General features: G+C 41.8%; 1 protein-coding gene across 5 annotated transcripts in view; it reads left to right on the forward strand.

Annotated features, from left to right (window-relative positions):
- Positions 1-2,508: 2,508 nt before the first annotated feature.
- The window catches only part of BCLAF3 (BCLAF1 and THRAP3 family member 3), a 30,666-nt gene continuing 18,293 nt past the window's right edge, over positions 2,509-14,881 (forward strand). The window contains exons 1-3 of one of the 5 annotated variants that reach the window (XM_033147295.1): positions 2,521-2,538; positions 10,559-10,663; positions 13,958-14,025. In XM_033147295.1, the coding sequence (XP_033003186.1) occupies positions 13,985-14,025 (41 nt within the window). In that variant the 5' untranslated portion in view covers positions 2,521-2,538; positions 10,559-10,663; positions 13,958-13,984. Of the gene's footprint in view, positions 2,539-2,608; positions 2,799-10,558; positions 10,664-13,957; positions 14,026-14,881 lie in introns of those variants that run through there. The other 4 variants (XM_033147296.1, XM_033147297.1, XM_033147293.1 and 1 more) reach the window with 4 other exon arrangements.

The raw sequence follows: 14,881 nt of genomic DNA on the forward strand, positions 1-14,881 counted from the left end.
CGTCTCAACGATTGTTTCATCGCCCTCAGCTCCGGGGAAAACCACGGGGCTGTCCGGGCTCCATGCAACCGGAGAGGGCGCTTCGGAGCCAAACAGTCAATAGCCCTGGTTAGCTCCACATTCCAGCGGGCCACCAGGGAATCGGCTGAAAGGCCATCAATATGGGATAAAGTATCCCCTACCACTCTCTGGAAACCATTTGGATCCATTAAGTGGCGGGGGCGGACCATCCGAATTGGTCCTACCTCCCTGCAGAGGGGAAGGGTTGCGGAGAAGTCCAGTTGTACCAGGAAGTGATCTGACCATGGCACTTCTTTAGTTTCACTTTTTTTTAATGTCAGATCACCAACATCCATAGAGGTGAATACCAGGTCTAAGGCATGTCCTCGGCTATGAGTTGGACCAGACTTATTCAGGGACAGCCCCATGGAGGCCATGCTTTCCACGAAGTCCCGAGCGGCCCCTTGTAAGGTCGTGTCGGCATGGATGTTAAAATCCCCTAGGACGACCAAACTAGGTGACTCTAGGAGAACATCCGCCACGACCTGAAGCAGCTCGGGCAGGGAATCCTTGGTGCAGCGGGGAGGTCGGTACACCAAAAGGAATCCTGTACTGCCCCTATTGCCCAACTTCCAGAACATGCACTCAGAGAACTGGGTCTTCCCAATAGGACGCCTGGTGCAAACTAATGACTTCCTAAAAATCACTGCAACCCCCCCTCCCCGCCCAGATGGCCTGGGTTGCTAAACATAGATATAACTAATAAAATTTAGACTCGGGTATCGGTTCTATGATATAGGCTACTAAAATATAGATCCAACAATATTTTAGTCCACTATTTAAAGTTGATTTACATCACAGACCATCTTTCGACGTATATCTATAAAAGCTGCACAGAATCTGGCGACAGCGTAAGTGATTTCTGGGCTTTCATCCTGTAATAGCAATGAGATATTATGTTGTTCTGAAAGCCCAGGAGACTTGTATATGAGTTGAATGACTCACATGTAATATTTTGAACAGTTATTTAGCCACAAAAAACAAAAACCTAAATATACAAATCCAAAAGGACATGAACAAGAAAAGTAATTAGCTCAGAGATTAGCCTATTAAAGAAAAGAGAAAAACTAAATTTGGAACAGCATTGTGGACAATAAATTGCATAATCTTGTGTAGGTGAAACCTTAGAGCAATTGTTTGGTATGTAAAACGTCCTATGTTCAATTCCCAGCACCTCCAAGTGAGCTGGGAATGTCCCATCTGAAACCCTGTTTCAGGTTGCTACCACTCAGTGTGGTCGGGCTGAGCCACATAGACTCAGTATAAGGCTGCACTGTGCCCAGATATTTTCCAAGCGTAACTACTATACTTTTCCTGTATCTAATGACTCGTTCCAATATCTAGGTAGTTGAACACTTGTGTTTGTTCGCAGCCCATATGCTAGCTATTGGATATATAAGTTCTAGACAATACCTTGATTTTACAGTCCCATTTGTACGTTAGGGAAAGTGAATTTATTATTCCCATGTGAACAATTTGAGGGGAACTAATTGAAATTGTAGTTCAATTTTTGGGGGGTTAAAAGTCTTATTGAGTTTCGTGGGATTCATTCCCATGCAAGTATGCATAGTATTATTTTTAAAAAGATTAATATAGTGAAAGTCCTGAAATCCATAGGCCAGTACCCTTTTGATGTTGCTAAAGCTAAATGTCCCAGAACATTTTTTAGTTCTCCAAGTCTCCTTGTCGATACAGCTAGGACAACACATAACAAGCTTAAGAGTACTTTTTCTTTTGCTCCCCAAATTAAGCAAGGATGAGAATGGGCGATCCCTGCTAAGCAAGGGAATGCTGCTTCATCAGTCAAGGCTCAGCTGTGGAACAGAATCTGAACGCCAAGCCTGCCTTGGGCTATGTGACTGGAGTGCCTTTTTGGCATGTATAAAAAGCGCGTTTTCTCTCAGCCAACTTGGGTCACCAGCTTTTTTTATTACTATTACAATTCCCATCATCTCTGACCACTGTTCCTGCTAGCTAGGGATGATGGGAGCTGTAGTCCAAAAAAAAAAACAACAGCTGAGGGAGTGGGGAAGACCCAAGTTTGGAGGAAAACAGAGCCTATCTTCACACACCTGGGATTAACATACAGTCAGCCTCAGGAGTTCACCATGTGGAGTTTAATGCCCTTTTTATGTTTATGTCTGTTTTATAGTCGAAGTATTTCTAGGCCGCCTTTCCGGGTAAATACAATTTCGAAGCATTAAATAAAAAAATACAAAGGCTGTCCCGATCCCACACCCAATGCACTGTTTCGTGTGTGTGTGTGTACATAAAGAATGCCAGAATGTACGGCTGCGTCTCTTATTTTAACGAAGCGGGGAAGGAGGACACGCGCATGTCAGGGCAACAGAGCAGCAGCGAAGGATTCCTCAAGGGCCCGCGAGGGTCGCCAGGGAAGCGTCGGCATTCGCTCCTTCCCCGCCCCTTTACTTCCGGGGCACTTGGCCCGGCCCTTATGCCTGGGCCGGGGTGGGCGAGGTAGGTAGGCCTGGCCGGTGGAGAAGGGCGCTTCCTCCTCTCTGTTTCTCTTTCTCTTCCTCTCCTCCTCCCGCCGCGGGGCCTGTGCTTCGCGGAGCTACGGGCGCGGGCAGAAGCCTCGAGGTGGGCGCTCCGAGGAGGAAGGAGGGCGGAGGCGGCCGGCAGGCGTAGGCAGGTCCTGGCTGAGAAGAAGCACAGCTGCAGTGGCTGGGCTAGGAGGCTGAGAGACGCCGCGACCTGGAAGAGGCAAGTGTGTTGAGGCAAGTGTCTCGGGACACCGCCCCCTCCTTCCCGGGCCTGCCGTGGCCGAGACTCTCCCCATGGCTGAGGTGGGAAGGTCGAAAGCGGGCGGGGGTGTCCGTCTCCTCAGGGGGTCCTGTTGAGGGAAGGGAGCTGCACCTTCCCCTCCACCTTTTCTGGGTCTGGAGCCGAATTCCTCCCCCCCCCCCGCCGTCCCGTTTAGCCGCCCTCTCCCAAGAAGCAACATCCCGCCTTCTCTGCCACGCTTAAAACTACCCCCAGTTATTTATTATACTGTGACACACATGAGATACTTCGTTTTTTGGTTTCGTATTAGACGGTGGGCAGCTGCCCCTACCCTGGTCATCCTTTCCTTGGTCCGTGCTTACCTACCGCGAACGATTTTTTTAAAGTGTAGAGAGCCAAGATATCGGTCATTCGGTGGGTTCAGGGTGTTCTTTATAGGGTCTAAGTTATTTGCTGTGGCATGAGATAAAAGGCTGATTAGAGTAAATTAGCCTGGCGTTTAAACCCCCCCCCCCAAAAAAAACCACACCTCATCTAGATGTCCAAATTGTCAGAGTGATAGTTTGGCAATAGTGTGGCAAATTGTTAGGAAAACTGTATTCTTAATAACATATATTTTTTAAATAAGAATTTATTGGTATTTAAAAAAAATACAAAATACAAAACAAAACACTAATACAGTACACAACACAACTAAAAAACAAAAAACAAAACCTCACAAACATCTATTTAACTAAACTAATCTTATTTATAACCTTATTTTGGGGACTTCCTCACGTCCTCTCTTCTGCGTTCATTTCAAATATACTGTAGTAACTTTATAACACCTTTAAATTCTTCTTTCTCAACTAATCTTAATCCTTATCTATCATCTTATATTTATAATCTTATTCCTAATCAAAATACACAAAATCACAATTCTGCCATCTTATATCCTATTTTAATCTAACAGTTTATTGCTATCGCCTATTAATATCCTCTGATTTCAATTTCAGATATCTATCTTCTCACGTCATTTCAGATATTCTTTAAATTTCTTCCAATCTTCTTGCACCTTCTCCTCCCTCTGGTCTCGGAGTTTCGCGGTCAGTTCTGCGAGTTCCATATATTCAATCAACTTCATTTGCCATTCTTCGACTGTTGGTAGCTCTTCAGTTTTCCATCTTTTAGCAATTAAAATCCTAGCAGCTGTTGTGGCATACATAAAAAATATTTTATCTTTGTTGGGAATCTCATGATTGGTCATGCCCAACAGGAAGGCCTCTGGTTTCTTAGTAAATGTGTTTTTCAACACTTTTTAAAGTTCATTATAAATTTTCTCCCAGAAGTCCTTTACCTTTGGGCACGTCCACCACATGTGATAGAAGGTACCTTCTACTTGTTTACACTTCCAACATTCATTACTCATGCCATGATACATCTTAGCTAATTTCACAGGTGTTAAATACCATCTATAAATCATTTTCGTGATATTTTCTCTTAATACATTACATGCAGTAAACTTAGTACCTTCCCTCCACAGTCTCTCCCAATCCTCCAACATTATGTTATGTCCCACATCTTTCGCCCAATCAATCATTACTGATTTAACCATTTCATCTTTTATATGCCACTCTTAATAATATATTAAATCAGAATCATTGCTATTCTGTAGCACTGTGCTCAAAATCATTGCAATGGATTTAATCTCTTCTCTGGGTGCCTCCTCCACAAGAGGTCCATAGGGTGACAACAGGGCCTTTTCTGCGCTGGCTGCCCGCCCATTTGTGGAATGCTCTCCCAAGTGAGGTTTGGCTGGCACTTGCATTATACATCTTTAGGTGCCAAGCAAAAGGATTCCTCTTCAACAAGGGCTTTGGCTGACTAACATACCATATTCTTTTAAACGTGGGGAGGTGTTATTGGTTTGGTTTGTTGTTTTTTATTATTTTGTGCTTTTATCTTGCATTTTTATGCAATGAACTGGCTTGGATGAAGGGCAGTATAGAAATGTTAATAAAATAAATTCACATGTAAACATGTAAGAATCTTTAACCACCATGATTTGGAACACAAAAAGGGATTAATATCTGCTAGGTTAGGGCTGTAAAAATAACAGCTGATCACCTGGTTTCTAAAAAAAATTAGCCGGTTTCTAAAAATGTAATACTAGCACCTAAGTGATCTGAAATATATAGGCTGATACAAAAGCAAGGAACCAGGTTGGACTGTTACAGAGGAAATCAGATGTTTGAGTTTCTACCTGCTTTCCTGTATTTGTGGTGCAACTTTCAAAGGAGAAACCTGTTTAACTACAATATGGTGAGATATGTAAGCTTGTATTTGTATATCAAACTCTCTTTTTTCCCATCTGCCAGATTACCGCTTTGGATACCAGAAACCTGAAGCAGAGTTACAATAGTGGCCAACCAGATGTGTCTGAGAAGCCTGCAAACAGACATGAAGGCAATAGCCATCTCCTATTGATGCTTCAGATAAACTGATACTTGGGGGAAGTGATAAAGACAGACAGAAACATATGTTGAGAAGATAACAAGTGGGAACTGCTTTCATTACTGCTTTTCCTATCTCTTGCCTAGGTAGCAACTATGGGTGTGGGCTGTTGCCTTGCTTGTGGCGTACTCAGACACATCTGACTGCCTACTGTGGGAACAGAATACTGTACTGGACTAGACAGACCTTTGGTCAGATCCAGTGGGTTGCTCTTATCTTTGTATTTCTACATGAGAGAACTCTTAAATAACTTTTTTTATAAATGTCTGAAGTTTTGCTTCCTTTCCATTTCATTGGGTTTGTTGAGCGTTGTGATTTTTCATAGGGTGAAGAGAGGAGTGGTTGACACTGTCTGGAATTGTTGTTGGGTATCGCTAAGCAAAGTGCTACACTTTTTAGCTTGTCCATAGGGCTGTGAACCTTTGGCAAGTTAATTTTCTTCAGATCTTAGACTTGCTCAGCAGAGTCTTATATGAATTCAGTTAGTTATAAATAATAATATAGTACATCTCCTTAACTAAGTGTATAATTACAAATTCATTTTTGTTCAGTTGCCTTCGGGTGGTTGTGCACATCTGCTCTTACTTCCCTAGGTTTTTATTTATATGCCTGAAAATTATAAAATGGAACTGATTGTCAGTTGTTCTTGGGTACTACAATTTTGAAAGTTTTTATTTTAACAGTTTGGGTTACAGAATAAATTGCTATTTTTCTTTCATCTCTACATACATTGTACGCACCTGCTTTTTCCATAAGTTTAGGTGACTAGTGTCACTCTTCTTTGGCATTCTCTTTGCTTCAGAGTAGATGGAGCTGTGTTTGATTGGAGACAACATTAATCATACTTTGAATAGACCCACTGAAATTGATTGACTTGTAATCTGTTTATTTCAGTGGATGTACTCTTGGAGTGTGACAAACATTGAATATTGCCCAACAAGTTTATATCAAATTTTCAATTTGGTCATATCATATATATTGCATAAACAAAAGTGTTCACGTTGAAACATACTGGTTTGCAAAGAAACAAGAGTTTTTCTAATGTGTAGGAGTATAATCTAAAATAGGCTTCCTCAAATTCGGCCCTCCAGATGTTTTGAGACTACAATTCCCATCATCCCTGACCACTGGTCCTGCTAGCTAGAGATCATGGGAGTTGTAGGCCAAAAACATCTGGAGGGCCGAGTTTGAGGAAGCCTGATCTCAAACCTCTAGTCATGGTTCCCACAAATCTTTGCACCACACAATTATATTTGCTGAAAGACAGGAGGAAGGCATAACTCTGAAAAGTCATGAATTTCCATTTTGCTCTTTTGCAAGCACACAGGGACACTTAAGCAAAACCAATTGCTTGAAAACAAGGTTTTGTCTGAAGGTAGTTAAATGTGTTTGATTGTGAGTTTGGCATTTGGAATAGGATTGTCAAAGCATCCATAGCAGTGAAAAAAGTAATTAGTTTATGACTTTGATTTTTTTTGCCACCTCTAATAGAATTGGCATCAGTTTGTTTGGCATAAGCATATGCTGTTGTGTTCTTTTCTGAAGTTTCTTTATAGTTGATTTGTCAGCTTGCTGTTGCCATCCATCTCAAGAATGATTCCAGCTCCAGGGTGAAGTCAAACCACTGTGTTAACAGCACTGAAATAACCGCCCCAGGGTGCATGTCTGCGCAGGGTGTATGGAGGTCCTGGCTTACCAGAAGACAAGACCTCCTTCTCAGCCTTGCTGATATGGTCTAAAGGAAAGCAGAGCACTATGCTTGGCACGGGCGCCAGCTTGGCTGCAGAGTTGCCAGGAGGAGATGTAAAAGGTGTCATCCAGTTGTCTTAGGGTCTCTACTGTGAACTTATTGTCATCATTAAATTATCAATTTAAATACTTAAATTGAGTGCAGATATTTTAAAATGAATAAATATTAAATTTCAGTCATAGAAGTATGGTCTCAAGACAAATTTCACTTTCTACCAGATTGTTTTTCAAAGCTAAACGCATTCTCCAGATGTAGTAGTCTGTTTAGACTGACATCCTGGTTTCCACTGCCCTAGGGCAGGGCTGTGGAAAAAATCGTTCAAAACCATCTAATACAAATCTTACTAATCTTGTGGCAAAATTAAACTGTGCTTGTTGTGGCGACAAGTTTTATAAGAAATAACTTTAAACTCTTGGATAAATATCTTGTTTCAGGCACTATTCTTTCTATAAAAATGATGGTAAGTTTACAGTATGCAAACTTTATTTGAGGACCTTAGGTATGCAGGCAAATTATATAGCTTGTTGCTTGGCTTCCTATGGCAAGTATCACCTCCAGGCCACTATATAATGAAACTTTCCTAAACTGGAAGAGCTGATTATTATTTTTCTTTCAAACCTCAGATGTTCTACAAATGACTAATAGAATGTGTGTCAACACAAGGGCTAGTAACTTACAGACTTCTTTTTCAAAGCTGATATGTGCTCAAACATGCATAATGCAAAGTAGTTAAAGGAAGTGCTGTATGTTGAAGAGAACACCTCAAGTTGTACAATATTATGTTTGTGCTCTGCTTTCTAGCACCTACTGCGTGAATACCATAGTAAGTACACAATGTAAACATTTTAAGTATTGTGAGATAGGAGTACAGTAGTACCTTGGTTCTCGAACTTAATCCGTTCCAGGAGTCTGTTCGACTCTTGAAACCATTCGAAAACCAAGGCACGGCTTCCAATTGACTGCAGGAGCTTCCTGCACTCAAGTGGAAGCCGCGTCGGAGGTTTGGCTTCCAAAAAACATTCACGAACTGGAACACTTACTTCAAGGTTTGCGACGTTTGGGAGCTGATTTGTTCAGGAGTCAAGCCATTTGAGTACTAAGGTACCACTGTATCTTCAGTAAATATTAGAAACAGAAAGGATTTAGCATAACATGAGGAAAAACCTCAGTAGTACAGTTAAAAATGCAAAAAACAATTCTGCGTAACTGTTATTTGTAGAACATAATCACAGACTCCAAGAAAATTGATACTGCTAAAAGAATTAAAGTATGTTGTTCATGCTACCATCACTTGGCTCATACTAGCTCCGGGAGGCCTTGCGTACATTTGCAACATACTGTTGCCAATTTCCTTTCTTCCTTGTTCCTGTGTGGTTACCAACTAAACTACTGTACCATGCACTCCATTAACCTGCTCACCTAAAAATCTCTCATAGTGAGGAGAGACGGATGAGAAGTTGATCATCAAGCCAAAGCCTCTGGGTTTCTGGCATCTAGCATATATACTTTTGTGGAGGGCCTCAGGCCAAACAGTAGTGTTTTCCTTTGATTGTGACTTTTATTCTGGAAGCACCAGTGCCTAATTCTATCCATATGCTTATAGACAGATTTGCAGCTGCCAGATCTTTGGATTCTAGCATTCTAGTCCATTTTGGAGTAAGTTAATGCATTCTTGGAAAAAGCTAGCCTTCCTTGGTTTGTGTGTAACACTGGTGTTTATTGTGCTAGGTTATGCAATGTTCCCTCTGCAGTATGCTAAATTAACTGAAGCAGAAGCAGCAATACCCATGGATGCAGAAGAATTTTAGCTGTTGTCAAGGTGGCGGCCACAGTTTTCCAGTATAAAAAAAAAATGTTTTAAAAATCCCTATCTACAGCCAAGCTAGTTTTGATTTCTCCCCTAATTTCATAGGGGGAGCAAGGTGGAAATCCTGTTGTGCAAATGAAAGCCCTTGCATAGGGGTTTGTACTGGTGGAATTTGTTAGGTGAATTCTACTCATAGAATTTTTAGACTATGTCAATGTGAAAGCCTTTGAGTGTTTCATAAATTGCAGTGTAAAGGATAAAATAGCGCAATTGATGAAGCCCATGTAAGGTTTTGAATAGTAACAGTTTCGGGTTTTTACCTGAGGTAACCTGAAAAAGGTGGCACTTTCCATGTGATGACAGTGTCCTACACTGCCATGATTCTCAGTGTGGGGCACACTGGTCCTCTTAACTAGTTGGCAGGTGCAGGATGAGGCGAAAGCTTTATCCAGCCTAACAGCAAAGCACCCCTTCCTGGTCATGGGGTGATCCATAGCCACCAGATAACAGGGACAGTGGTGGAGTTCTCTGCTACTCACCCCCAAGAGAGAAATGCTGCGTTTGCCTTGTTGCAGAAGGCCATGTACCTTTTCCCTTTCCAAATCTTCCTGTATTAGACACATAGTTATTAATAATGACAGAAACAGATTTGTGTGTCTTGTCAATGTAAGAGAAAAGGACCCCTGACCATTAGGTTCAGTCGTGTCTGACTCTGGGGTTGCAGCGCTCATCTCGTGCTACTGACCGAGGGAGGTGGCATACAGCTTCCGGGTCATGTGGCCAGCATGACAAAGCCACTTCTGGCGAACTAGAGCAGCGCACAGAAATGCCGTTTAGCTTCCCGCTGGAGCAGTACCTATTTATCTACTTGCACTTTGATAAATAAGTCATTTGACAACTTTTGTGCTTTTCAAATTGATTAGAACTTGCCATTTTCATTTCTGTTGTGGTTTGACTCTGGAACATCTGGAGCATGGTGATGGGGTTGAGATGAGAGGCAGAATTTAACTCTTGAAAATAATTTTATGTAATAGATAGGGACTCACAGAACCAAGATTGCTTATTGTTGCTTTGATTTGGACGGGTGTGAGGGGTGGGAAGGAGAGGAGAAGTCAAACACATATCTTCAATTCTCATTCCTGCATAATGAATCCTATAACCTTCCTTATTTTATAGATCTTTCTTTTCAAACACTTTTAAATATCTTGCCTTTCCATTAGGCAAAGTCAGATGCCATTCAGGCTATTAGTTACATAGATGTTTCAGAAACAGATGACAATACAAGAAAGCAATTGTCAGTCTGAATGTATCCTCTGTTGAAAACTGGATAGAAGCCAGTGACCATGACAAGAAAGCATAAAAGGTGGTGTTCTTGCATATCTCTCTGTGTAAGGACATTTCCTCAAAAAAAGAAATTACTGCTCTTGTGACTGAGACTTTATCTTAAATTATTTCTAGTGAGTCTTATTTTGAAGCAAGTACACACAGGATAGCAGCCTTGGCATGTTGTGCAGATATCTTTACAAAGGAATTCAAAGTGTTTGCCCCAAATGTCAACATTTTCTAAACCTTGTGGATTGCAAAATGGTTTGTTGATGCCTTCCAGTCTCCATAGAAAAAGGGACCTTACCTTACTTCTGACTAAAATGTTGTGAATTTGTATTGCACCTGAGTTACTGACAACAGGTTTTACTTCCTTACAGAAATGTAAAGGCATGCCACAATATCCACCCATTTGCCTAAAGCAGTTACATCCTAGGCTTGGCAGCTGCCATCCACCCACAAAGGTTGAAGTCACAGTGAATAGAGTAAGCCTTTGGAATAACTTTTAAAGTTATGTCTCTTCATCATCCAAAGCTATTTCCCAAAACATTTTGTTTCCTGTACTTTAATTTTGGTAGCCAGCAGAAGGAAGGATGAGCAGATTCAAGTTGTATTAAAAGGATGTAAGGATTCGTGAAAATATATAAATCAATGTTCACATTTCTTTGAAGAGTAGCAAAACAAATTGAGTAACTTTCATAGTATTTTTTTATCCTTAAAATGGATTAAACCTCCCTGTCAAGATGTTAAATTACTTGACTTTGGGGTGAATTTTAAAGACTCTTACTTGAACGGTTTCTTTCCACAAGGTGAAAGGAGTGTCTGTCGTGTAAATTATGCTAGTATACTCTTTATCCCGAAGCAAGATCATATGCATGATGTCAGTTTTTCCCACGCTACCAATGTGATTGCATTGCTGTTTGGATGACAAGTCCTTTTTCTTGGCTGTGATCTCTGTCACACATATCCAACTTTGGGATTGGTAGGGCTGTGATTTTTATGGTATTTTTCTTGGCTTTGTGTAGTCATTTGGGACATGGATAGGACTGTTATTCTATTCGTAAGTGAGCACTGTGTAGAAACAGTTTTAGAACATTTTTCATGTTGCTGTTCCATTAATGAGTGAAAAACTGAATGTGTAAGACAGAAGGCAAGAGAAGACATTCATTTTACAAGTCAATACTCTGTGCAAAAGGTAGGACTCTGTTAAAACAAAGAAAGAAAGGGCTATGTTTGCAAATATGGTGCATGAAAAAAGGACCTGTTTGGTTGGTTCACCCCACAACATATGAATATTATCTTCTAAGCGGTAGCAGGGTTGGTATGTTGAAGAAAACAACAACAAAAACTCTTATGATTCCTTAATGGGAGCAGATTTATTGTAATGCATCTGATGAAGTAGACTGGCATGTGTTACTATATTCATTGGCCTTTAATAAATTGTTTGAAATACTTTTTTTGAATAGACAGAGAGTTGTGATACTGTAGTTTGATAATAACATTAAAACAGTGCCTCACTGAAAAATGCTTGCCTATTTGAAAAGGTTTAAATGGCGTATACTTTACTTCCATCATTTTTTTTCACATGTGGAGAAAGTGACTCTGCAGCCATTGAAGATGCTATGCCTCTCAGTTTTTTGCTGAACAGTTTTTGCTGTTCAGATTTCACATATGGATGACACCACCAGACTGACCATAGAAGTACTATGGAGTATTGTAAAAGAGGCAACAAAAGTGGACAGTCTTCTGTAGCAATCTCAGATTGCAGTATACTAAGATTCCTCAATGCTGGTTGCTACTACTTCCCTGAATGTAGTTGTTCAGGTATCAGACACCATACCCCTATGTACAGAGACAATGACTAGGTCTCAGTTGGGATTCAGAAACTATGAGTAATCCTGACATAAATTAAATATAATACATACTCTGCAGCTAATTTTTTCTTGTCCAGGGAGCCTTTGAACTTGTGCTTTTAAAATTGAGCACCATGCCTTATACAAGCTGCTTATGAATGTAAAGATTATCTCAAATGCCTCCACTTTTTAAAAGTAGGTGTTCTGAAAACCTGGGATTACTGCATTGGTTTACTAGCTTCTTAACAGAGCTAGTTTATACCAATTAAATCCCCACCAATCCAACTCATCCAGAGGTGCCATAGCTGAAGTTTCTGAGCAGTATTTGAGTCGCAGGCTCATTTTCATCCATGGGATAAAAAGAGCATTCGGCCCCGCCCCTCCCTCTTTCCTTTATATGCGCACGATTTCACACTGGAAGACGGAGTTTTCTCTGGCGGGATGACTTCCTGTTTATAGATTTATGTTGTAGCCCCCCCTCCCAGCGGCCAGCGGCCGAAGTATTTGCTGTGGCCCCCTAAAATCCTCAACAACCTTGATCTGCACCCCCCCAATGGGTAGATCACTTCCACTTTTATATTCTGTGAATAGATTGCAGTCTCTTGGGAGTTGGATATCCCTGATATAGATGGATTAGGCTCATTTCCCATTGTTTTTGTATATGATGTTCTTTGGTGATTCCTTCCCTAGAGCCCCTACATCTCAAACGCTATTCTAAAACATCTAAAACATTCTCCCAAAAATCCTCCTACAAAACAGATTTTATTTGTGTAGTGTAGAAGGGGATTGTAGATGTGAAGGGGAACTGAGATGGCCGGGATTCCTGTTCTGCTGACAGAAGGTTCTATTGGATCAAAGAGCCTTTCATCAGCAGGAAGGCACCAGTTGGATGCAATCTAGCAGCACTAACTTGCAGAAATGAAGTCAGCAAATTGATACTACAGTGGTGCCTCGCAAGACGAAATTAATTCGTTCCGCAAGTCTTTTCGTTTTGCGGAAATTTCGTCTTGCGAAGCACGGTTTCCCATAGGAATGCATTGAAATTTAATTAATGTGATCCTATGGGGGGGGGGGAAGTCGGGGCTTGTTGCCGGCCACAGTCAGGGAGAAGCCGAGTCAGGAATTGGGCCTGGCTGGGCCCAGCCGGAGCCTCCTGCGGCCTGCCCCGAGTGAGCGGTGAGAGTGGCGAGTGAGCGGCGGCGGCGGGAGGAAGCCGGGTGTGGGGAGAGCGAGCGGGGAGAGCGGGGAGTGAGCGGCAGTGGCGGGAGGAAGCCGGGTGTGGGGAGCAGGGCAGAAGCTGAGACAGGAATTGGGCCTGGCTGGGCCCAGCCGGAGCCTCCTGCGGCCTGCCCCAAGCGAGCGGGGAGAGCAGCGAGTGAGCGGCGGCGGCATCGGGAGGAAGCCGGGTGTGGGGAGAGCGAGTGGGGAGAGCGGTTACCTGTAGTGAGCGGCGGCGGTGGCGGGAGGAAGCCGGGTGTGGGGAGCGGGGCCGAGGCAGGAATTGGGCCTGGCTGGGCCCAGCCGGAGCCGCCTGCCCTGAGCGAGCGGCGAGGGTGAGCGGGGAGGGTTCTTCTTACAGTGGTACCACGCAAGACGAATGCCTCGTCTTGCGAAGCACGGCTATAGAGAAATTCGTCTTGCGAGTCAACTAAAAAATCGCAAAACCCTTTCGTCTTGCGCGTTTTTCGTTGTGCGAGGCATTCGTCTTGTGGGTACCACTGTACTTTGCTTTCAAGTAAAGGAGTAGCTTATACAAGTGTTCTGTTTCATTTTTCATTTCTATAATGTGGCTGTTCATTTAAACATTAAAAAATGCCTAAACTAAAATACTTTGATATTGTGTAAACATTTTAAAATTGTTGTCTATTTTAATTGTAACAGATCCTAATTATTAATAAGTAGTCATTTGTTTATATTTCTTTATAGATTCAATAAATTAATTGATAGGAAAAGATGGTTAGATCACGATCGAGATCACCAAGATGGAAACGAAGGTAAATGTCCATATTTTTCTATGGATCATACAGGTTTCACTTAATTTACTAGAAGAGAGCCTTAAATTATATCGTGAGAAGGGATTTTTTCAGGGTTTGACTAAGGCTGCACTCCTATTAATGTATAAAAGTAAATATGTTCAGGACTCCACATGTGAATGAGGTTCTGATAATAGAAATGCAAGTTTAGTGTTTTCTCCTTTCTTCATACTCGTGTTAATAGCTCTAATACCCATTTGAATGGCGTTGGAATGACTGCATATAAGGAGAGGCTTACTAAGTGTGATTCATTAGATCAGAGCAAGCTTCATGTGCACAGATTCCTGTTTGTATAATGGAGAAGATCTGCTTACAGGAACCTGTTCTTTGTGTTTATTGTCTTTTAAAGTATCAGGACATGCATTTTAATTGACTTTAAAAAGGGAGAGACTGCAAGTCACAACTGCAAAGCCCCCATGTGCTAGTTACCGTATTTTTCGCACCATAGGACGCACCGGACCATAGGGCGCACCTCATTTTTAGAGGAGGAAACAAGAAAAAAAAATCTGGTTTTCCTCCTCTAAAAGCCCTGGGTTTTTTTTTGAGGATCAGCTAAAAGTTTTGCAGCTTTTTTTTTAACAAAGGGAAAAGCCCTGGTTTCTTCAGGATCAGCTAAAAGTTTTGCAGCTTTTTTTGCAAAGGGGGAAAAGCAAAGCTCCTTTTGCAAAGGGGGAAAAGCAAAGAGGAAAAGCCCCATTTTGGGGGATTTAACTCACATTTCTGCAGCTGCTAAAGGAAAGGGAGCCTTTTCTACAGTTTCCAGACAGATAATCTAATCAGCCAGTCACATGTCGCTGGGGAAACAAACAACCTCCCT

The sequence above is a fragment of the Lacerta agilis genome, chromosome 4, assembly GCF_009819535.1.
Source record: "Lacerta agilis isolate rLacAgi1 chromosome 4, rLacAgi1.pri, whole genome shotgun sequence".
Taxonomy (NCBI): Eukaryota; Metazoa; Chordata; class Lepidosauria; order Squamata; family Lacertidae; genus Lacerta; species Lacerta agilis.